Below are 25,212 nucleotides of genomic sequence, written 5' to 3'. Positions count from 1 at the left end.
TGAGAGTTGCCTAGAACATGGAAGAGTACAATGAATCTTTTAATATACTGTATTCCTTTTACAGGAAAGATCAAAGCTGAAAAGGCTGTTCAGCTGGATGCCAGGAGTGCTGAGAGTCACCAATGGTAAGTTTGAGAATGTGTGCATTTTTGAAAACTTATATTTATAAAATCCAACAAAAAAACCCCAGTTGTCTTTGGCTCCAAATAGCACCCACAGCAAGTGACGTTTATCATGCTACAGTTTGACATCAATTTAATAAATTATTCATTAATATTTTTTCATGGTTTTATGGAACTCAGTTATAATCGGTAGCAGCTAGAAAGGTCTAAGTATTCTGTAAAAGCATTTACTATAGCATGTGAAACAACTCAATAACCATACTCCAGTACATACCATGAAATGTAGAAGGGAGTATTTGCTTAAACCAGTATGTTATTGCTCAGAGAAGTCATAGTTTTCCATTTACCTTCTCTTTCAACACTTCACAAAATAATGTAATTTAGCATTGTATTTTGTCCTTTCTTTTGCTTGTAATTATCTACATTCTAATACTTAAAAATAGACTATGGAAGCTTCAGCGAACTTCTCTTTTTTTTTAGTTTTATCGTATAATTTTCCTCCAAACTTGGCACTTGGATTAATTTTGTAGACCTTGCCAGGTCTAACAAACTCTGCAAATATAAATATTTTTTATCAAATCAATGTTATCAGGGAGAATATAATTCTGCTGTGTTCTAGCTGTATTCCTCACCTGAATATTTTATTAATCAGTTTTACTGAGCTCCTGATTTCTTTTCTAATATTGTTAGCTTTTCCTTTCCATTTTGGCTTCTATGTTCTTCATTAATCTTGTCATTACACATGTAGGATGAGATCTCACTTAACTTTTGCATATCTAAACCAAATCCTTTTATCCCAGACTCCCTTCACAATCTAAAAAGAAGCAGCCACTTCTGGAGTGCAGTTCATCTGAATCCATTTTGCCCATCTGTAATGGGGTGAGAAGAATTTCTCCCGAGGTTCAGCTGACAGCATTTCCATTGCCAATAAAGTGAACACATGTCAGCTAGCTCAGGTTTAGGTACTTGATTAGACAAAGATATTTCATTTCATTAGGTGACACTTTGGCTTGGTCTTTGTCTCCGTCTTCAAAGATGGCTATGTTATTGTTCCACACTGTGTTCATGAGTGTTACCGTATTTCTCTGATCCTTTTTTTCCTTCTGTTTATAACAACTAGTGATCCAAACACTCGCTTTGTAGCAGTGGGGCACTAGAAGTGGTGTGCTGTGGGAATCTTGACTAAGCTTCACCATCACAGACAGATTTTCATTTGCTCTTTCCCGTATCTTGGAAGTAATGCTGCTGCCTGCCTGGAGGTGAAGCCTAGGTCCCAGGTGTCTATAATGTGGCAGCTTGAGACAGGAGCCTTTGCCCAGCTGTTTGTTAATTCCGATCAGCTGGAGGTTGCCACCATGACAGCAAAACTAACAAAAGAGGATCATCTGAGCATCACTCTGCAGTGCAAGGTGATTTGAAGCCCACAGCTTGAACACCTGCTGAAAGCAATTTACAGCCATTTCAGCTGTTTGCCTGTCCACAGCCATGGTCACTTCTTCAGGGTAATGCTGGTGTTTATCTCAGCTAGAGCTGTGTGTATAAGCAACCACAAAATCACATGCGAGCACAAGTCTTGCCCCTCCGCTTCCTCCCCAGCCCACAAGACTTACAAAATCTCCTAGTATAAATACTTCACTGGCAGAAACTGTGCTGATAAAAGCTTACATGTTGTTCAGGGAGAGGTAGGTGGTCTGCTGGACTTCAGATGTGAAATCCTGTACTGGCAGGCACGTCTAGCAAGGGAAGAATGACGAGTGTAAGGAGAGGTTCCAGAGGTTAGCTCAGAAAGCCTCTTTGAGAGGTTTAAGAGGAAAATCTTACGTTTTGTGAGCTACCGCTTCTTGTAACAGGCAGTGGATTTCTGTATCGTTTACGGTTTTCATCCTTTTTGTATCTGGGTTGCAAATGAATTTGAGGGGTTTATCAGTTACTGTTAAAGCGGTGGCTTTCTAGTGGTATAGATGGATACCACAGATTTGAATAGTTTGATGTAATATTTTTTTCTTAATATTTTGTTTGCTTGTCTTTCTTTTCTCAAGTCTTTCTGACTTGATGCATGATTTTGAAAGTGTGATGCTCCATACTGGTTATGCCACTCTGAGGCCCTGACTACTGGGCAGAATGGACTTCCATGCTCCAGGCAGATGTTTGTATGTTTTTGTCTAGCCTGCCAGCTGCTGTTTCAGTCTGTGGTTCCAGTAGATCCCTTTCTGCTGTGTTGCTGCTTAACCAGATGGACTTGTTTTGTAAATGTACATTTCTTTTTAATTCCTTGGTACTTTACACACATTTCATTGATTTTGTGTTGGTTTCAGGCCATTTCCCAAGTTCATTGAGGTCATTTATGTTTGTAAATGCTTGCATCCTCTCCTAGATTATAATTTTATTTTACATGTATTTTGTTATTTTGTGGGGTTTTTGAAATCGTTGACTTTATTAAAGAAATTACTGGAAGATAATGAACCCAGCACAAAACTTCGTGTGAACCTGTGCATCATTATAGGTGTTCCACAAACCCAGTTCTGCAACCATTTCTACAGGTGATTAGATGATATTTCCATGGTTAGACTTTGAGGAACATCAGGTAGGATAAAGTCAAAAGCCACATAAAGGTCAAATTATCCGAGTTGTTGCATTCCTCTGATATTCCAGGCTTATTTATCTTGTCAGAAGAGAAAAATATATTTGTTTGATACTGTTTGTTCATGACAAATTTGTGGAGCTGTTTTGTATGCTTCTGCACTGACAGAAAGAATAATTTATCTTGGAATGTTAGGAATGAAAGCTTAGGCTGGTTTGTCTGTAACACCTGTCCTTTCCTTTTTTTGTAGATAGCAACTATGTTTGCCTTTTTCCTTTCTGCTGGGTCTTTCTGCATTACCCAGGAGATTTTGGTGGTCAGCTGTATGTCAGATCTGATTGTTTGAGTCTGTCTAAACATTATTTTACATGTTAATCCCCATGAACAGGAAATAAGACTTCAGGAAATCTTCCCGGTAGAAAACTGTGCTCTCAAAGTTGTATGCAAACAGAATTTTGCCTAAAATCATAAGTAGATAAGACTGTGTAAACAGAAAACAGTGCAATACAATTAAGGCATGAAGAAATAATATGTAAAAGTAATATGAAATCCATAGTTAAAAAGGATGATAAGAGAGAAAACAAAAATGAAAAACTAGAACAAATACTTACACAAAAATACTGGGATTACTAACAGGTGGTCACTTAAAGAAGAATGGCTTGCCAGTTTTACCTAAGTTCAGCGATGAAGGGCAGTACCCAGCTCCAGATTGACTGTCTCCATTATATGTATCTATATGTGAATGAGGGACTCATCCTCCACTTACAGGGGATGGAGAGTTGATAGGCAGAATGTGCCATTCGATGTGCCAGGGTATTTGGATGGTATGGCAGACACCACACAGCACCTCCGGGGGTCTGCACCCTTGCAGGCCGGCAGGTGGAAGCGGTGGGAAGCCCTAGGGCATCTCCAGTGGCAATAGGCACCTGTGTCCAGGCTGGGGACCTGTGAATTGAACAGGGTTTCCATTGACTGTAATAGGAGATCCGATATGCAGTTGAGCATCTCAGCACGAAAGCAGGCTCAGTGTGAAAGCAATGCTGTCTCAGACCAAAATCCTTCCTTTTCATCTCTCTGCCAGCGTAAAATTTTCTGAAGCTGTATAAGGTAAATAATCTTAGCCTGTGTAAGATAAGCCCATCTGTTTGTTGAACAGTTTTCTCGGTTTTCATGTAAGTTTCTCATTCTGTATTAGCTACCTTTCTGACCTTGACTAAGGAAAGTTTTGGTTCATTTCTTGCTAATCTGCACTTTCTTATTTCTGAGGGGGGTTGATATTTCCTATCGGCACATCTGAGGTTTTAACTCATGTTTGGTATAGCTGCTATCTATATTGTCCACTCATGCATTATTTCTGATGTTCTCTTAAACTGCTTAATATATCATGGCTTACTAAATGAGTGAGGATTAAATGATAGGCCTGTTCTTTCCCTGGTCCTGTTCCTTGCTCTCTACTTACAGTTAACCCTTGGGGGTTAGGGGAAATATAAGTGAAGAAGAGATTGAATTCACCCTTGTTGTTTTCATCTTTTGTCATTATTTCCTCCTTCCTAATTGTTCTGTACTTTCACTTATGTTTCTTTTACTTCTGCTGTGATTATAGCAGCTTTTCTTAGTGCCTCTTAATGTCTCTTGTAAGTTGCAATTCAGTTTGTATTTAGCGTTTCTGATACGTAGATCTTTAAATATGCCATCCAGCTCTGAGATACATATATATCTATATATCTCTTTAGCACCCATCCAATATTCTTAGCTTAGCCGTGTGCTTTGATTTTCTCTTTTAGCGTCAATTACTTTTGGATTTTTAAGTCAATAGAGAACACCTCACTGGAGCTGAACTAGTCTTTAAAATTATTTCCTCTGCAGCAAAAAGGGTCATTTGCTGCTGTGTTTTGCTTTATAGCACATTTTAATGGTTTAGCCTGTCAAGCAAGGATTAGGGCAATAGACATCTTTGAAAGTTTGAAGCTTATCCCTGCTGCTGAAAAGCTCTGCTTACCACATAAATACATTTTTGTCACACCCTGACTGACATAACCGTTCCAGTAAAGGACTAGTGCAGATGGAGTTATACTGGCAAAAACATCCCTTTTCCAGAGCAGGGTTTTTCCTGTTTCATGGGAGTTCTATAAACTCTTTAGGAAGTAGAATGTATCTTTTGTCTCCAGCCAGAGAATTTAACAGAATGGTCCCATGAGCAAACTCTTGCTAATGTAGGCCTAGAGTTCAGCTGTCTTGCCTTATTTCTCATATTTACTTCGGTTAAGAACAAAAAAATGCCATTTATCTTCTTAGATCACCTGTATTTTTTTATAAAACAGTATTGTGAAGTATATCAACAATCAAAGTGGCCAAATTACTGATCAGAATGCTGACAAATAGCCAATATTCATTGTCAAATTAAATGTGATAAAATATATGCAGAAACAACAGAGCAAATTATCTTGAAGTAGTCAGTTGATTTGGGTAATGAACTTTTGCAGCTGTGAATAATTTTCGTATCTAAATCCAGATTTTTGAAAACATGTGATCATACTTAATATTGTAGTTGCCAATGAGATCAAAAAACCTTCAGATTTTTTGAATGGTGACCTCTAAAAAACAGAAGGAAATGGAAACACTGGAAAGCAAAACCATAGCTGTAACCTTTTATTATTTGTATGACCACCCTAAAGAGAGGCAGAGTAAATATTCTGAGTGACTTGTTGCTTTTTTCAACCCATGTCAATGATTGAAATTGTGAAGGAACTTGCATGCAAAATTTGGCATCAGCCACTTGTAGGCCTTCTTGTTTTTCACAAGCCTCAAACAAAATCTTTTTGTGGGTCAGTGATTCCCAGCTGATAGCTGTGAATCCTCACAGCTCATCTTGGACCATGGAGCATCTTTATTGTCCGGATTTTAATTGGAAGTGCTGTGTGAACAATTTGGTGCTATAGTTGCTTCAGATGGCATTGCTTTACAGCTTTATGATTACAGAAAACACAAAATGTAGAGGCATGTTAATAGTGCTTTTATTTAAAACTGACAATCACTTTTAAGTTCTTTTGCAAAACAAGTGAGTTTTAAAGTTTGTGGGGGGTTTGTTGCTCTTTTTTTCTTCAAGAGTTTGGAAGAGGTCCAGAAGGCTTTTCTGCTGTTGCCCAGAACCCCACACTTCCTTTTTTGCTGAGGCCTTGGTACAGGTTTTGCGAAGAACAGAGAGGTTACTAGATGTGGACAATGTTCATGACATTTGCTTTAAAAGATCGTTCTTTGCACTGAGCTTTGGTTTGTTTGCCACAAACTTAGCGCTGCTGTTAAGTTTGGGCTACTCTATAAAACTGACCTGCTAATAGGAGTCACACAGCATGTGTTTCATTTAGATTTGAGTGAGGTTATCAAGTGAAAACCTAGTAATTTTAAGTGAAGACTCCCCCTGAACCACACCTGCCCCTAAAACTTTTCTGTCATGTGCATGTGGGTTGCTCAGAAGCACAGAAACAAGTTTCACAAGCCCAGGGTTGTCCATGGAAGCAGATTCTAGAGCTGACAGTCCCTTGCTGAGAGGGAACACTGCAGAAGAGAATGAATTGGCTTTGTTGATTACATGAATAATTAGAACTTACTTGGGTGTTTTGGCTGACCTGTATTAGTAAGCAAAAAAATGGAGAAGGATATAATTATAGAAATCATACTAGCTTTCGTTAGTTGTAGGTATTTGTTACTCATTTCCAAGACTAGTTCAAAATGTCGACCCCTACGTTCGCTTTGTGCTAAGCTTGTGCCTGGGCTAGACCTGATGTTTAGGGAATCTTTGACTTGCTAGTATGGCTTAGACTTCTGAGTGGACTTGCTGTACTAGATATACAAAACTGAAAGAAGTGATAGTCCCAGGCAGAGCGTGTTGCAGTGAGGAAGTCTAGACATACATACTGTGAGGCTTGTGTGTAACAGTGGAGTGTCTCACCAGAAGGTGTTTTGTATTACCTGAGAGGTACAAAGTATTCAGAAATTTAGAAAGTTGTGTTTCTACACAAAGAAAGTATTCAGAAATGTAGAAACTTTTAACTCATGTGTCTTGCGAGCAAAAGATGGTAAAGTCTCTCAGCGTAAAGAACTGCTCAGAAGACGGTTCTTAAGAAAGTCAATTACTATTTTGATGCAACCGGGATTATGTTTCTCCTGGGATTCAATCAATGGAATAATTTTTAAGCTTAAGAGGTATTAGTATCCAGCACGATAAAGTCAGGTTCTGAAATGCATATAACTTGGGTATTTGCAGGAATGTGGGGAGCTATGCGGAAGCAGGAAAAACATAGCTCTTATGGAAGAGCTTTCATATTAGGTGGCGTGTACGTGCAAAGGGATTTTACAGAAACATCCCACAAAGAAGTGAATGTGTTGTGTACTCTCAGTAACAGAATTATAATGGATAATTTGTCAGATTTATAGGTGCAATGGCTTAAAAATAATTCTCTGGTGAAACAAAACTCTTTAAAATTACTGAATATGTTGTACAGTATTATCATACTACTACAACTTTTAAAATTAAATCCATACCATGCATCTTTCTGCCCTTAATTATCCCTTAATTAGACTTAGAAGAGACAAATAACCTAGGAGCTAGAAGCATCTGTTCCTGTTATACAGTCTTATTTTTCAGCAGTTGATACCTTGTGCAGAAATACTTTGAGTCAAAACTTGCTGTAACAAGGGTTTGGGTTAGTAGTTATTTGCCCTGCATTTGATTCATGGGAAGACCAAAAAAGTTTTACAGCAATCTTTGTTGTCCAATTTATTTTATGTTGTTTAATTAATTATGCTTAACCTTAGTCAATAATCCTTAAATTACATCATTATTTTGGTAAAAATAATTTTAAATTTCAAATATAGAAAGGCAAATTCAGAAGGCATTTCTGAAAAGCTGTAACTTGTTCTGTAGGAAGTGGATCAGGGGGATCTATAGTTTCTTGTGTATTTCTGGTTAGAGCATTTAAATAAGAGAGAATAGTGGTAGGTCACGCATTAGGACTGTGTGGTTGCTGGGGTTAGGGATTAGGTCTGATGAAAGTCACTTTTCATGGGGAAAAAAAAGAAATCACAGTCTAGTGGAGGGTTGTTTGTTTGGGTTGGTGGTTGGGTTTTGGTTTTTGGGTGGGTTTTTTTGGTTTGTTTTTTTTCTTTTCCATAGGGCAGGTCAGTGGAATATTCCAGTTCAGAAATGTTGTTGCAATGCCTCAGGGCATTTGTAGTCCCTTCTCCAAGTTCTCAATCTGTTGATCTTTCTTCTCTATGTTTTCCTCCCCGCTGAAGCAAGATATCAGATGTTGGCACTTGCATGACAGTAGCCCTTTGCAAGGGACTGAGCTTAGGTCTGTAGTCCAGCCTGTGAGAAGGAGTATCATGCATCCCCAGGGAAAAAGTTATTGAAATAGCAGTGCATTGGTGAAACACTTCAGCACCCTTATGCAAGTGCAAAGGAGGTGGGTATGAAATGTGAAAAGATCTATTTACTGCAAATTTTTTACCAGAACGGTCACAGAGGAAGTAGTACTGGCAATCTAGACCCCTAATACATTTCTGTCAGGGAGAATTTTTGTATTACCCTCTCTGAAAGCTATTGTTTCACTCTGTTTCCACATTTCTGAAGACTATATCTTACCAGTATCTTCAAGACTGTGTTTGCACCTATAATGATTAAAAATGTCTGCTACAACAAATAAAAGTTACATTTCTGGAACACAGAAATTTAACACAGTTGTGGGTTCCACAACGCCAGAAATGCAGAAAATGGCATCCACATGTTCTACTGGTGAACTTCTGTGAAAATGCATTAACAGCAGCATTTTTCCTTGTTTTGGTATGTTGTATGTGTTGCAATAAATTACTAAGCCAGAATTCTTATATGTCCTTACTTCTGTGGTTTTTTTAAACTAGAATACTGGTTTGGTTCCCATGTTTTTGCAAGCGTCACCTACGCAAGTGTGTCCTACATCTGATGTTTCCCTGGAGCTCAGCTGCAGTGCTTTGGTGATTTTTTTTATATTAAAAACTATATTTCTGCCAATTTCTACAGTGTAGGCTCAGTTATATTCCAAGAAGAAGAAGAAGAAAAAAAAGAAAACAAAACAAAGCCCACCTAAACACTTCACTTTGCACCTTGGCGCATTTTACTCTGTATATTGGCAGTCTTTCACATTTTTAGCCACTGCTCCCATACCCTCACCAGCCTGAGGAAGGTGATAGCAAACTGATACTTTACTTTTGCACGGAAACTTAGCGTCAGATGAATTTTTAGAGATGAAATACCATGGAAGGGAAGCGATACAGTTTGAAGTATGCCAAACTGTGATCTCTGGAAGAGTAATGCAACAGGGGTCGTAAACAGTCATATAATTGCAAAATCTCCCTGCATAGGCATTGATATCTCATTGAAGCTGGATTAAAAAGAAAGCCTGAGCGTCTTGGCTGCATTGCAGAGACTGTCAGAATACATAAGTGCGTGAAACTGGTGAGTGAGTTGATGGCTAAGAAATAAAATGGGAAGCACAGGACTGAGCTGTGCAGAGATGGGGAGATGCAAGAATGCATTCAGAACCAGAATGGAAATGAACTTTCTTTTCACTGGATTGTTTTTGTGTTACCCACACACTAGTTAGTCTATACTCATAATATCTTACATGCCAAATGTGAAGAGGAAGGAGTGAAAAATAGGTATAACACAGATGAATTAAATTCTTTGGTTGTTAGTAAATATCACAAACTTTCCTCCTGTTTACAAAGTCATACCAATGGCAATTAAAAACTTTTCTGTTCATACTAGGCCTCTAAAAGGGAGACCTTGAGTTCTAAATGTAAGCCCTGTACCCACACATTTCCAAAGTCTACATGGTTTTTTTTAGAGTTTTTTTAGGTTTTTTTAGAGTTGGGATACATGGAAGGGGATATGGAAGAGGGAGGAACAAGCCTGGCAAGATGGATGTTAATTCTGAATTTGGCCCTGTGAAATTTGTTAGGGAAAAAGTAAAAATTGCTATATTTGAGTGTCTTATTGTGGCTTTATCTTAATTTGAAGCTTTAAATCTCTTCTGTAAATCCATCTCCTATGGGATAAACTGTGGTTGCCAGAGTCTGTGTTGCTAGCAACTCTGCGTTTTTGATATTAAAGTTCAGATTGCTTGCGAACAGACTTGATAAAATTTACTGGATCAACCTCTGTTCTTCTTTTTGCAGCAGGTAAAGTATGGCCCTTACAGTTTTACTGTGTCTGAATATGTGTAGAAATTCTGGAACACCAGAAGGGAAAACCTTAATTCACCTTGATCTGGACCCCTCTACGTGAGGGCTGCGTAGGCACTTGGCATCCATTGCTGTCGACTGCTGTTTCTTGCAAGTCTGAGTTTCAGAGACATCGCTTGTAGCAAAGGGACGTGGTGCTGGCTTATTACTGCGTTAGGTTAATTGTACTTGGAAAAGGAGTGTTAATTGTGGATGGTTGATCTGTATGCTTGTGTGGGTAACTTTTCTTCCACCTGGAAATATTTTTTTTTTTTTTGTGTGTTAACAGAAGTGCTCTGTCCTAATGAGGTTATGATCATTCTTTAGATGATTATTTAGATGATATCGTGATCATTGTTTAGCTGACATGTCTGTGGCTGGTGTTTGACGTTACGTGGGAGCAGCGTTGGGTCACTTCCCTGCAGCGCCTTGTTGGTACGGTTTTCTCTGTGATTTTTCTCAGTGGAGGTCCGAGCCGTATTTTAACCTTGGCATTCAGAGGGCGTGAGGCAGGCGGTGGCCCTGCAGGCAGCCAGCAGCCGTTCCTCTAACAGAAGCACGTACCTTGCACCCGTTTCACAGGACATTTGCACGTTATTGTATGGCAATTTTTTTATTTCTCCCCTCCTAATTTTTCTAATAGCGCACAAGGTGGCGATGTAAAGGCGCTGTGAGAGGCCGGTGCCCCGGGGTGCCTGCTGTGCCCGGGTGTCACCACGAGGTGGGGCAGGTGACAAGGCAGCGGGAGGCTGCGGGACTCCGCGCTGCCCCCCCCGCCCCCGCCGGAGGCCACCGGGGAACGTGGACTGAATGACAAGGACCTGATGGCAGCATCTCTGCTTAGTTCCATCCTCGTTTCCTCTGATTGTTGGTGGCACAGGTTGCCCAGAGATGCTGCCCCATTCCTGGCAGCGTTCAAGGCCAGGCTGGGTGGGGCTTGGAGCAGCCTGGGCTGGTGGGGGGTGTCCCTCCCCGTGGTGCGGGGGTAGACTAGATGGTCTTTAAGGTCCCTTCCAACCCAAACCATTCTGTGGATCTATGATTAATGCTACCCTTTGCATCAGTGAAAATAAACTTTGCGCTTCTTAAAAAAACTTTTTGAAAATTATTTAAAATGCCTAAAAATATTTTCTGGGAAAAAAAACCCTTTTTTTTTTTTTTTTTAAGAAAGGAAATGAATATCTGAAATACCATAGAACTCCAAATATTAAATAATTGATTTATACCAATTGCCTGCCTAGCCCACTTCAAAAGTATAAAAAGGAATAAAAACAAAACAACCCAACGCTGATACATGAAGGGCATTCTTATTTTTTTGTATTTAAAGTTAGTACGTTGGCTTATTTTTCATTCAGTGAAAAATTTATTGGGATTTCCCTCCCCAGAGATTTTAGCTGTAAGTGGAAGTTTTTCTTTGAACTGGTTTAAACTAAGACCCTCTTTCTTGTCACGCTCAGACAGAGAAATACTGCAAGATGCTGGATTAGCTTGTTCGCTTTTCATTGTTTTCTTTTGTAGCAGCAATCCGTTTAGCTATGGTATGCTGAGTTTATCTGATTAGCACTTAATGAGTGAAAGCAGTAGGGGAAATGTTGCCTGAGTTACTTCAGCTTAATAAAGTTTTCAGTACCTTCCCCCTCTTTCTAAATACCTGAACTTTCCTGACCCCCACCCCTTGCTTTTTCCCCCAGTCGCAGCCCGTTCCCATATGAAACGCGCTCTCCCTGCAGCCTTAGCTGTCAGAAGCAGTGGTGCCATTAGCCGGATTTTGTTCGGTGCACACTGGTCGCAACATACGTCCTGCTCAACAGTGTTTGACAGTCTGTCTGCAGCTCTTAGAAATTCAGCTACCGCTGTTGTGCCAACACGCATGCCTTACCTGGGAACACTCACTGACTGAAAACGCAACAACCTGTAGCATGAATATTTCTAATGTAAAACCATTAGGTATTGCTGTAAGCAATAAAATAATTTCTATGGTTATGATAGTGGTGACATTTTAATGGGGATTCACTGGAGCTTGAATAATTACATTATGGAAAGAAATTCAAGAAAGCTGAGGTTTAGTAATGCTTAAAAACGGGATGTGCTATTACAGATTGCAGGTCTGTTACCATAATTAACTCCATCAATTTCTTGCCTAACTCTCATGTTTTTCTCTGGACTTCAACTTGATTTCTCTCTTTAAGGTTTAATTTTTTTGATATTGCATTGTAAAATCTTTAATACAAAAGCAGAATTCTGAAAAATCTAGAGAAATAATCTGTATTAGTTTATGCTGCTTAAATATATCTTTTGTAGTTCTGTTAGTTCTATACAGAAATGTAAAGTTGTCTTAATGCCAATGAAAATGGGTCCAAAGAAGGTACAATTGACATCTGTGCAAGAGATTCCTTATGTATGGTAGGTTCTATAGCTGTTGAAGTAATAAGGAAAAAGCAACAGAAATTAGGCAGGGTGTCAATAAGATAGTGTTGCTTAGGAAACCTGATTCTTTATAGGTAGGGACCTCTGAAAATATTATCAGTTATACCTGCTTAACTATACAAATTTTTTGTAGAAATGATCTCACATTTCTTTTATCCCTGTCATTGTCTCTGATTTATAATAATAATAATAGCAATAATAATAATAATAATCTTAGCAGCAGTAATAGCAGTAGTGATCCTGTTAGAGCAGAATGTGTGTGTATGTTTTTATAAAATTTTAAAGATATTAAGAGCGCTAGAGGTGCATACATGCACCAAGGTGCATAAGAAGGATAAAAGATGACAGTGAATGATTTTTGAGGTCTGCACAGCTTCTTGCTGAGCACACCATGAGGATTTGCCTTCCTGTGTGAGGTACCGTGGCTGATGGTGTTCATTTTCCTGGTGCATTGCAATGCAGAGCACAGTGTGTCCAGTTAACACTGCTGTCAGTGCTGGAGCCAGCCTGGAAGTGTCACAGTGTGAATTGAATAGTGGAAATTCTCAAGAAGAAATCCGTTTTTTCACTTCACTGACAGCCCTAACAATGTCATTTAAACTTCTTGTTTCCATTGTCGTTTTGTCTTGTTTGTCTGTACCTTAATATGTACGGCCCGTGCCAAACTTCTATCCAGCCATCAAGATGGAAGAAAAACAGGTCTTAATCTGTGAATTAGGTATTGAAATATTTTGTAATTTGATTCAAAGGTTTATTTCAATCACAAAAAGTATGTGTGTGTGTTTTTCTTTTCCCCTCTCAGGTTTGCAATTATGTGTGGCTATATGTCTCAGTTTGAAAGTGTACAAAACAAAATCAGGAATGGTTATCTCTTTAAGGTATGTTTTTGTAGGTTTTTGGGTTTTTTTAAGCTATTCCTTTAAATTATTTCCTTATATAGTATCAAAGACAGACTTTTCCAATGCAGTATTTCAGCCTCACAGGTCTATTTTTGTGACGATCTTAACGTGAAAAAGTTTTTTTTATGTATGTGAATAGATTATATGCTTACAAAATATAAGAATTGAGGTAGGATTCTGGGAACAGCACTAAGATTTCTCTTTTAATTTGTAGTCAAAAGTGGGGAGGAAAAGGGAGTAACAATTCATTTTAGAAAATAAAAACATAGGAATTATTAAGTGTTGAACTAACACAGCTCTGCAATCATCCTTCATGCCACCCCTAAAAAGTAATTCTTGTTTTAACAATGTCCTTTCAAAAGTAATTGTGTTTTTGAAGAGTCAACAGTTTGTGTTATATGTGCTACTCTCCTGCTCCTTGTCCTTGGCGTTGCTTAGGCGCTTTCCATCCCTTGCCCTCTGGGCTCATGTCCTCCCTTTCTACCTGTCAACGAGAGGCAGCAGATGTGTTCCACTTCCCCAGGAGGGCCCAGGATGGGTCCCCGTCACATCATGTCCGTGTAAGGGCTTGCAGCGTTGCAGAGCTTTCCTATGAGAGAGCATTAATTACATCTGAGCTGTGCCAAGTGAGCTAAGCTCCAAGCACTGGGACAAGCTGGGAACGAAGGGAAAATGACAAATAACACAAGTGCTGCCGTTGTTTAAGGATGGAGTTTAAAAAGAGCCCACAGTGTTAGCAGTAGCCTTCTCAGGGAGGTTTTCCTCTTCACAAGTAATTACCGAAATCAATGTGAAACATTTGGAAATGTTAAGGATTTGGGAAAATAATAGCATGAAAACATAGCTCCTATCTGAATAGTTTGTGGACAAAATGTCTGAATAATAGGCTCTTAGATGTGTGTGACAGATATTTTAGTGACTGGGTTAATTAGAAAAACAAAGATAACTGGCGGGGGAGAAAAGAAGCCTTGGTAGTTAAATTTATTTTGAGAGACAAATAGTAGTTAGGGGTGAAATAACACATTTCTTTTTTTTCTCCAAGCTTACGTTGAGCAATAAGAGCTTTCTTTAGTAAATTAGAGAAATAAAGATACTCCTGACCTGTAATGAAAATGGTTTTGGAAGAAGCACCTCATCAGTACCTTCTAGGTTTTACGGTTTCACTATAAACAGAACCATTTTATTTTCTGAATTCCACATTATAGTAACAGTTTGTTGTGTCATGTACTGTTTCGTTGGGACAGTCACATTCCAAGGTGGAAGAGGCTATGCTTTGTCTCGGATGATGGGTGCTGGCATGAAAGATCTATCAAAGAGTGGTTGCTTTCTCAGTGATGCGGTGTGTGACAGTTTCCTAATACTAACTGTAAATAAAACTAATTTAATTGAAGTGGTAGCCTTTTCAAGACAAAAGTTCTTGAGTTCTTTGAACTTTAGAGCTGCTTAGTCATGTTCTAAATACAGCATGCATTCCTGCATTGTGTGCGAAGTTGCTAAATAGTTTTGCTTGTGGTTTTCCTCCATGAGGAAGGGGGTTGCTAGTTAAAATAATTTACATTGTTTGAAAAGAATTGCAGCAGAAGAGAATTTCTGAATTTGTTTATGATTTGCAGCAAACATCTTAGAATGTAAACACACTTGCCAAACAAACATCTAAAGTGACACTGATTTTCTTCCTAATAGGAGCACCTAGACAAAGCAATTGAACTTAAGCCTCAAGATCCCTTTTTATATTACCTAAATGGAAGATGGTGCTATTCAGTAAGTTGTTTTTTCTCTAACATATTAATTGAGTATACTGAAAAGTGATAATGCATTTGAAATGAAATAGTGGGTCTTAAAGCAAAGTAGGTGTTTATTGAAGTAGATGTTCTGAGCGAAATGGAGCAGTGCATTTACATTTTCTGAATTATCTTCCACGTGTGTGATGTTAACTGCTGACCATTCCTGTCATGTGCATTAAGTAAGCTGTGCTTATGTGTCCCTCATTGTTGTGTTCAGGTTTCTTATCTGAATGTATGAATGAAAAATAACTGATATTTGGAAGGGAGGAAGAGTGACCTCTTGGTTTCAGTTCTTTGTTCTGCCACAAATTTTCTGTGTGACTTGGGCTGGTAACATAGCCTTTTGGTAAGTTTATTCCCCATCCATAAGTGAAGTTAAAAGCACTTAACGTGCTGAGGGATTATGTCTGTGGCAGCAAGATTACCATACTGGTTTGGCAAATTCCAGGACAATGACACAACTAGGATGCGGGTATAAAAACATAATTCACCAAAAATTTTTGCAAGAGATACAATTTGTGTTTTGCCAGCACAACAGGTGGTTTTGAATGTTGCGTTAATGACATAGTGATAAGTACTCATATATGAAAAGTTAAAATAAATGGTTTACATGTTTAGCTGTTGATTAATTTATTAATTTTTTGTAGAAAAATGGTGCTTGTGCTTGTAATATGAGAGCTGCCTTATTCTAAAGCTCACATCTTTGATGGCTCAGATGGCTATCCTTATTGCTTCATCTCTAATGCTGTGAAGAATCTTTCATCAGAAGAAAATGTTCTTGCATAGTCTACACTGTAAAAGATCGCTGGGAGGCTTCTTAGAATAATAACTGCTAATGCGCAATGAATGCCAGCCCTGCCTTTTTCCTCCAGCTACTTCCAGTGCTAGTCACTACAAAGTGCCTGCAAACTGAAAAGGAGTTGCTGTGATACATTGCAGACTTTGTCTTTATCTGCAGCAAGACTTAATGCAAAGTAATCTTTCAGCAGTTTTTTCAGATCATATATTTAACTTTCAAAGAGCTTTCAGCAGCTACATTTTTTCTCAGTTGATTTGTATAAGGAATGACACCAACTTTTTCAAAGAGCTTTTCATTTTGCATTTTGTCACACTGTATTCTTGAATACTAGCATTAGCTATGCAAAAGTGAGTTGCTGAAGATTGTCCTATAGTATGCTTGCTATCCTACCTTTGAAGAGCATCTCTCTCACCAGTGATTCCCTAAGTGCTCTTTGCTGTGCTGTGTCCAGCAGCTGACTGCGGCTTCCTTTTATGTCAAATACTCCCAGATATTTTTCATGGCCAATTTCTCACTTGAGCTATCATTTTTGGAAACTTAGCATGTGATCTCAGTATACCTCACTTTGTTCCTGTTTTACTGGTTTTTTACTCTTGTTTCATTTTAGTGACCACTGCCAGTCCCTGACTGAGTAATACCTGTGGTGTATTGCACTGTATCGTTACAAACTCATGTTCCACGCTTGCAACATCTATGCAAATCTTCCTTACTGAACACTGAAGCCACAGATTAGCATTTGCTTTAGAGTATGACGTGACCTGCATTTTATTAAGTGCAACAATCTGCCTAAACAGATGTAGCCACTGAAATACTTAAGGATTGGTATCTGATTTTTCTTTTTCTTTCTTTGCCTTCTGTGACTGCCATGACAAAATAGCAATCTGAAACACTTTGAGTAGATTTTCATATTAGAAATAAATGCAAGTTTAGGACTGAATAACATTATGTTTTAACTTCTGGAGTTGTCAGCTCTTAAAAACTTACTGTCTTTTGCACGCTTTCAGTAGCAGAATGAGGCCATCATTTGGGATGTTATGCTTTAAGTTAGTTTTAAGGCTCTGCTATGAAAGCTAGATCTTAACCCCAGCCCAGTGAAGTTGACAATATCCTCATTAGTTTTACTAGACTGTATGAATAGGTTTCTATGCTGATCCACTAATGCAAGTTTTGGCCTTTCATGTGATGCAGATAGTTGTAAGAGCTTGTGGAAGATGTGGCAAATTCCTTAGCCCTATTCTGCAGACGGTGATGTCTCGTGTTGTGGCAAGTCTCTCAAAAGTAGACTGTTGACTGTGGCATTGGTTCCAAATATTTCTTCAGGGTAGCGATTACGATAGGGTCCTTGAAAAATAAATTTATCATTCCTTCTCTGTACTGGAACCTGTAGATGGAGTGATAGTGCTCCTCTTAGACCCTCTGGTTTTTCTGTTTAGTTTAGCTGCAGTTGAGCTTGGGAAAGAAGTTCAAGAAGAAAAAGGGAAGGCTGAGAAAAGAATGTTAGTTTTTACATTTAGCCTAGCTGACTTTGGGGTCAAATTAGGATTAGCCATGATATTTGTCCGTTCATAAGTGTTGCTTCCAGGAGTATTGTTGTCTAATTTTAGTCATGTATTCTTTTACTGAAGCAGCGTAGTTAAAGATACCTAGTGCTTAATACTTTATAGGCTTTGGTAACACTATAGGGAAACCTGATGTACTTAAATCTTCCTAGTGTAGTCAGACATTTCTCATTCACTCCCCATTTAGTGTTGGGGGATCTCATTATTATCTTCTAGCACTGTTTGGGGGGCTGACAAACTGAGAAAAATAGCTATAGCATAAGAGAGTGTAAAAGGGGATGCTTCAGGTGTTGTAACTCAGAGTTCCAATTCATTTTCACAAATGACAAGCAGTTGAACAGACTTTTAGGGAAAAATTGTAATAGAGGCAAATGGAGCAGATTTATTGAAGGCTGAAACCTATATCTAGAGACTGCACGCTGTACTAATAAAAGCTATTTGATCTGTGGGGTTTTGCCAGAATTTGGCTCTGACTGCCATTTCTCACCCTCCTCAGTGTAACACAGTCCCTTGCAAAGAGCAATGGTACAGCAATGCCAAATTTTTTACTCAGCAGTTGTTCTTGCTGGGCCAGAATTGAAGCTAATGCGAAGTGCCCTAGTGCCTTCCAGCAGGACAAAAGTGCTGGATTTTCACTGCCTTGCAGCAGTGGGGGTTTGTCTATGATGCAAAGCCAGTGACAATGGTGTGCTACCTTGTCTAAAAAACAATTTTTACTGTTTCTTATTTCTCTCACCATTATAAAGCCAGTAGAGCTATACAAAACAGGAAGATTCTGTTTGGATGTGTATATCATCTCAGCTTTGTTAGAAAATTACGTCTGGTATCGCGATCAGGCAAGATTTTCACCAGTCGTTTCAGAGATGTCATGGTGGGCAAAATTTTGCCTGACACCTGCTGTGTTTAGAAGAAGCCAGGTATAGCTCTGATGCTTTTTATTTTGTTTTGCAGAGGTCACAGGAGGGAAAATGCCCTGTTTCTTTATGGATTGAGCAAACATAACTGAATGCCACTAGTAATAGATAACTGCAGAACCATACCAAATGTTATTTTAATACTGCCTTTCCCAGAGCTCATATGAACTTCTTCTGTGTGGTGGTAATTTTTTTCCAGGGTAGCTTTAGTGATAATGGATAATAGGAAAAGATGATTACCATATAAGTGTAATGAAGATACTTTATAATATCTAGTAAGCAAAGTAAACTGGTTTTTAGTATGTAAAAGACATGTTACTATTCCAAAGAAAAACTGTAGCAAAACAATTTTTATTTAAATGTCTTTGATGGATGAAGCTTTTCCTTCTCAGCCTTCTGTGACAAAACCAGGCTTTGTTAAGTATGTATCTTTTAGGGAAGGTTTAATGTTTTAAATATATGCTTGGGTTGGTTCACATGATGTAAAATAAGTACAGTGTTTAGGGGCCTTTCAAGTTTCAGCTTTGTTTTTGTTAAGAGAAAGTGAAATCTACTTTGCTTTTCAGATCAGCAAGAAATATTTATTAGAAGTGAATTGATCCGTAGTGTGTGGTGTATGGGAATTAGTTTTCCTTCCTTAGAGTTTTGGATGCAATTATCTGTTAATCCTTTATAATTGTGTGTTTGTCAGTTGTTTTTTTTTAGTGTGTTAATGTTTAGAATAGATTTTAAAACACAAGATTTTTATGTTAAGACTTACGGCTACTTGCAATTACAGGACTGGCGTAGAACAATGGGTATTTGTGAAACTGGACCAGAGCCTCTAGTAAATGCTAGTGGGGTGTTAAAAGTCAGTTCTCTTGGGATTTTCTTTTTGCAGGTTACATGTCATGTGTTGGATTCAACTGTGGCGTATCCCAGTATCTGGGTTACACAGATTGACCCGTTTCCTTTGTCTGTGTGCTCTCTAAGTCTCTTTCCTTACTGGAAAGTGAAAAGCCCAGGGAATTCAAGTTGGATAAATGCCTGAATGGCTGTGCAGACTGTCCTGGTTCCTCAGCTGGCAAAAAAAGAGAGTATTTGTGTTGGAAGCCAATATTTTAAAACTGCTGTCCAGTTACTTAATCTCTTCCAGAAGTAAAAACATTGCAAAATTGTTTAATACAATTTTACATTATATATTGTAATAAAAAAGAAAAAGAAACTCTCTGGAGATATTTAAGTAGGTGCTATTAATATTTTACTGAAGCTGGATCAATGGGATGATTTTCCTTTATGGAAGACAATTGTGTGGTCTGTCTTCAGTGAGCTATTAGCAAGGGAACATGGGAGGAACAAATCCTTTAGGGCTGCAAGTCAGTCCTGGCTGTATTTTCATTCCAAGTGGGTTAGTTTCCTTGGTACCAACATCCTGGAATTTGAGAAGATCTGTCAATGGGCAGGGTTTGTGTCTCATCAAAAACAAGCAGAAGACAAAAAACCAAATTCCAGCCAGTGTTTTAGTTCATATGTGATTTTTGCTGATCCTAGGCTAAAGGAGAGAACAGGATGTTAGGAAATCCCTTTTCCCAGTATTTAGGGGAGAACTACGTTTTCTGCCTTGGTCTTCAGAAGAACAAGAGGCCTGATAGGAGCATGCTGGGTGCAAACTTTACAGTCAGCTGCATTAAACTCTGTGGGTGGCTTTCTTCCACCTTGGGTATTAGTAGAGATCTGTGTAGAATAAATGCATGAGAGCTTGTTGTTTGATGGATCTACAGGAGAGATTGAGACAAGTATCTCTGTTAGCTTTGGGGTGCTGAAGTGTGGCCTCTCCTTGGCAGAGGCCAGGCTGTTGTGACCCATGCCCCTCCAGCCCTAGGGATGTTCAGGAGTTGGCTGGTGCTCCCTTGGGCTTTTGATTTTGCTGGAGTGAGTGGGACTAGCTCTCCTCATGTGCGGCAGCTGGGGAGTGATGTTCCTCAAGCGACCCAGTACATTAAAACCCGATATTCTGTGGTAACACAGGGTGCCTTGCAGTGCTCTTGTGAATTTTCAGGCTGCTGGGGAGACTAACATCAGGGCTGGGGAGACCTGAAAAAACAAAACTCACTTGAAGTTTAGAAGTCATCTGCAGGGCAAGGACAGTCTTCATTCTTTAATTTTGTTGTTGTAGCTATTACTTGCTGCAGTGGCTGTTTTTCTTATTCCTTTCTGCTGTCCTATACCATTCTTGGAACATGCATTAAGTGAAATCATTGTTGTGCTGAAGTTGATAACAGTTACAGTCTCTGTACTTGACTTTGTATGGACCTCCACATATGCTTTGCACTATTTGGAATAACCTTGACTGTAAAAGTCAAATTTGCACTACACTAGAGCATGTTACACCAGGGTTTCTGTTGCCTGCGCTTGCTCATACACGGAGAATGCTTAATAAAGTTGGTATAGTAGGAATGATGATTCCGTGTCACTAAACATGGCGTAAGATTTGCTCTAATAAAGTTATTTCAGATTAAAGACTGCATGTATATGTTTAGGGGAAAGGTATAATTTCCTGTTCATCTTTATTGCTCCAGGACGCAATTTTGTGTCTTGTATAAAACAGGTCTTCTCCACTTGTCCCGCCTCAGTGATGGGGGAGTGCAGACTGACTCAGGTTGGGTGTGGTGAAGCTGTTGGGATGGGACTCACCTCACCTGTCTTTAGCCATCCACAAGGTATAACTGTCTGTGCTCCTTTTGTAGCTGAAGGAAAGACAGACAAGAGTGTCCATCCCTGGCTAATGTAGGCCAAGAGGAATTGCCTAGTGGGAATACCTCTCTCTGTATCGCCGGTGCAAGGAACCTGGACAACTCGCATAACTAGGCACTTCATTTATGGATGGCTAGAGTTAGCTGCAATGAATTCATCAAGCTAGTGGCATATAAGTCTGACTGCTCAAAACATTACAGAACTCTCAGACTATCAGTGTAACAGTCACAAAGTATAATGCTGGAGCCAGTGCATGTTAAAGAAAACTCACTATTGTGCATACGTGCCTTTTGCTTTCAAACATTGTTTTAGGTTGGTGGGATTTGTAATGTAAAAATGGCCAAGTGCCTATATGTTTGGGCTTTTTAAAGTTTGAATAGTGCAAAGCAGCACCCAAGCCAGGCAAAATAAAGACTAAAACCTCAGTAAATCAGTTCTGATTAAATCTTGTAAGAAAACAAAACAACTGCCAGGAAGAAGTTGTGTTTTCAATGGGTAATTATAACTCCACATGGAAAAACTGCAATTTTGTTTCCTCGCTGTTGCATAACAGGAGACACGTGTGTGGTAATTGTATCTGTGAAGTGTACGTGTATCTCCAGGGTGTTGTGTGGTCTTGCAGAAAACAGTGTAAGCATATACATTCCTTACATTCCCTTTATTTCTGCCCCCCTGTAAGCTACCTCTATGTCTATATGATGGACCTCGAAATACAGAAAACCCCTTCTTCTTCCAAGAATGGAGAATGCTGCAGGAGTGGATTGGTGTGAGCAATACTTTTGCGAAAATTCTTTCAATATATCTCAGAAACTATAGAGCAGCTAAGGAAATTAAATGTGTGAGGGAATTATATACATCGCTACAATGTGAAGGTTTAACCAGCATGCTGCAGTGTGTTACAGAGTGTGAAAGCACTGCAGTGCGGAGTGGGGAAACATCCTGTTGCTTCAATGAAGAACAACTCCGGGATTGCTGGAGAGCTTTTGTAAAAAACACTTAATTCCCTTAGAAGACGCTTCAAGAGTGGGATATGTGAAAGAAAGAGGGTGGAAAAAAGCTTTTTTTTTTCTTAATATTGTTTCTCTCTGGAATATAATTTTTAGTGGTTTTGTGTGAAAGACTTAGTGACGGCATTTAACAAATAAGGCATTGGACCCTGCCGAACAACCAGCAGGACTGGACGAGGATGCCTTCTGTCTCCAAGCAGTGTTGCTCTTATGTAGCTAGAGTAATTGGGGCCAGATGGAAAACATGGTTCTATGTGTTTTCCTGTTGCGTGCTGGCCTGTATTTGTACTCTTTGCAATGGTATTTTTAGGGCAGTTTGCAACAAGAAATACGTAGAGCTTGATGTCTGTTCAAGAGAGAAGCATTCTGGTTGATGACTGTGGGTAGTTATGGGTGGATGGATTTTTATATTTTACCATGATTAACTGACATCTACTGGATAATTGCTGGATTTAGCTGGAGAGGGCGGGGGAAGCAGCAACAGCCCTGAAGAGATTGAGAAGCCAGGGAGTGAAGCAGGAATAATCTACAGCTATCCAAAACCATTTTAATTTTTACAGCAGTAGGACAGACTTGAATTCAAGGCTCAACTCTGTTCTTTGAATTGCGGCTCCCTCTGAAAAAGAGATGTCCCTGTGTGACTTACATTTCACCTCCAGGTCTCCAGTGAGAGGTTCTCTTTCTTTGCCTGTGTATATCCTTTCTCTGTGTTGCCTCTGCATAGACCAGGCCAGAAATTTCTAGGAAACCATAGAACCTTGGGTTTTAGCATTTTTAAACTCGTCTGTACTCTGTGACAGGAGCCATCAGTGCTGTGGTTCAAATACCGATGTGAAGGAATAAAGTCCTGACTTTTCTTTATGGATGTAGTAGATGTGTCCGAAGGAGGGTGGCTTCACTTCTCCATTTAAACAGGCTCCAGTCTGCCATCGCATTTCTTAGCAGCTCCATCCTTCGTTAGAGATGTGAGGTGTATTCTGCCAGGTTAGGCGATGGAGCCGAGTACCTTACGGCAGTAACCAGAGCAGTTTCTGTCAGTATATGTCAGGGAGGAAGTCACGTACATTGTGTGGCCATGTGACAGTTCCCTGAAGTCCTTTTATAGCAGCCCATCTTCCTGAAAGGGAAGGTCTTTGGCAAGTCTTACTTGTCAGATTTTCAGAGGAAAAATTGAAGCCTATTTCTGAACAGTGGTTGTTGCCAGCTTTCATGTGACAAAGGAACTTGTTTGCAAGCGCCAAAAGCACTCACATTTTGACTGTAGCAACAGCTTTTCATAACACTGAAAAGTAGTCAAGTACATGAACTATCATGCTAAGCTGTATGTCTCATGAAAACCTTTTAAAGTTTTAAAGCACTGTTTATAGCTGTAGGTTTTAAAATATGCCGAGGTCTTATGAAACCTAAACTGTACTTTAAGCTTTGTACATTGGAATAATCTCATATCAATGATGTTGTGTTTTATCATGTGTTTCTTAATCTGTACAGTACCTGTTAAGAGAATCTAAAATCTAAAAGGCTGTGTGTGCTTTGAGCTGGCAAATTGAGAGTATAAAACGTTCTTTTACAGGTTCTTTTGCAAAATAAGTTGTACTAGTACAGTGGCACAGGGCAGTATTTACTCCAAAACTGAGAAGCAACCCTAAAGACTTTTGATTTTTTTATTATTTCATTATCATTATAGGTAGCTCAGTTGTCTTGGATTGAAAAGAAAGTAGCTACTGCTCTCTTTGGGACTCCACCAACTTCAACAGTAGAAGAAGCGTTGCAGAATTTCCTTAAGGTAAGTCCTAGCCAAGGGTTTCCCTGTGTGACTGTTTACCAGCTGCTATATGTCACATATATATATATATATATATGCTACATATACTGTTGTCAAGGTGTCTGCTCAACAGATCAGTAGCTATAAATCCAGGGCGCTCTTACATACCACAGAACTCTCTACTGAAAGACTTTCTCTTTTCTGTTTTGAAATTAGTTTGGAGATGAGTGGGTAGCACCTTTCTTCTTTTTCTTTAGTTTTAGGGAATTCTGCAATGACTTGACATGGTTAATAGTTATTGGATTTAATGCGAGATGGATATAGATAAGTTACTTATGTCATTGAAACAAATTAACCATAGCAGTAACCGATGATTTGCCCTTTTCTGCAAGAAGGTTAACAAGGAAGGCAAGGCAAGGCAAACTTTGACATTGTGACACTTCTCCTTTTCTGATCTGAAGCTCTTTTAGTTGCATTTCAATAGAAACCTTTCTTGTTTGTGGAGATGAAATTATCTTCGTAGTGAAGTGGAAAAGAAAGCTCTGTCATATAGGTCCATGTTCCTGGGCATTCTACTTGAATGCACAGTTTTTTTAATAAACCTGTCTTTCAGTGTCTTTCATATGAATCATTTCTACTTCTGGAGCTGAAAAATACAAGTTTTTCACTTGACTGAATTCAAAGCATAAACTTCTGTCATTGCAATTACTTTCAGACAATTTCTCAAAGGAATTGGACAAGCATATTTTCTTTGCTATCAAAAGTGCTTGTTTTCGTTCTTAATCTGTTTAAAGATGGAATGATCTCCTGAATTTTGGACAATACAATATGTTGCCATTTTCCCAGTTTAAGAGATTTTTATCTTTAAGGTCAAACTCCAAAGGTGGTAGAAACAATTTGAAATGTTCACTTTAGCTTCAGGATATTTTGTGGTGAGCTGAAGAGTGACTGTGGTTTTAGGTCATCTTCTGCAACAAAAATTAAATTACTGTCTAAAAGGCAACTGTTTGGGTTTCTTTTTCAGTTGTTTGATAATACACAGTTGTGGTAAAAGCAGCATTGTTTTGTTCTAAGGATTACAGCTACTATAAATTTCACTGATGTAATTTTTCTCTCCCAAAAGCTGTTTGTTGATTAAAGCTGCTTCTTGGTTAGTAGCTAATTGGTAAACATTTTTACTCATCTTTCAAGCTTCTACATCCTTGATATCTTTTAAGAGGAAGACAATCCTGAACTTTTTTAATGACCTGAACTTTTCAGGGGATGGTAATATGAAAAGAAAGGTGAACACAGAATTGGGTCTGCGAAAGAAAAATAATTACAAAGTTGATGAATACAGTTCATTACAAATTACACAAAGTGTGA

The 25,212-nt window shown here is 38.9% G+C and overlaps 1 protein-coding gene across 2 annotated transcripts in view; it reads left to right on the top strand.

Annotated features, from left to right (window-relative positions):
* RMDN2 (regulator of microtubule dynamics 2) overlaps positions 1–25,212 on the top strand; it is a 51,655-nt gene that overhangs the window by 11,912 nt on the left and 14,531 nt on the right. For both annotated transcript variants that reach the window (XR_005106968.1, XM_037405462.1), the window contains exons 5-8: positions 65–125; positions 13,193–13,268; positions 14,973–15,050; positions 23,770–23,868. Coding sequence is in view for 1 of the 2 variants with exons in the window: in XM_037405462.1 (XP_037261359.1) it covers positions 65–125; positions 13,193–13,268; positions 14,973–15,050; positions 23,770–23,868 (314 nt within the window). In the remaining variant the exon portion in view is untranslated. The remainder of the gene's footprint in view (positions 1–64; positions 126–13,192; positions 13,269–14,972; positions 15,051–23,769; positions 23,869–25,212) is intronic.

Source organism: Falco rusticolus, chromosome 12 (genome assembly GCF_015220075.1).
Source record: "Falco rusticolus isolate bFalRus1 chromosome 12, bFalRus1.pri, whole genome shotgun sequence".
Lineage (NCBI taxonomy): Eukaryota > Metazoa > Chordata > Aves > Falconiformes > Falconidae > Falco > Falco rusticolus.
This window is presented reverse-complemented; position numbering and strand designations above follow the sequence as displayed.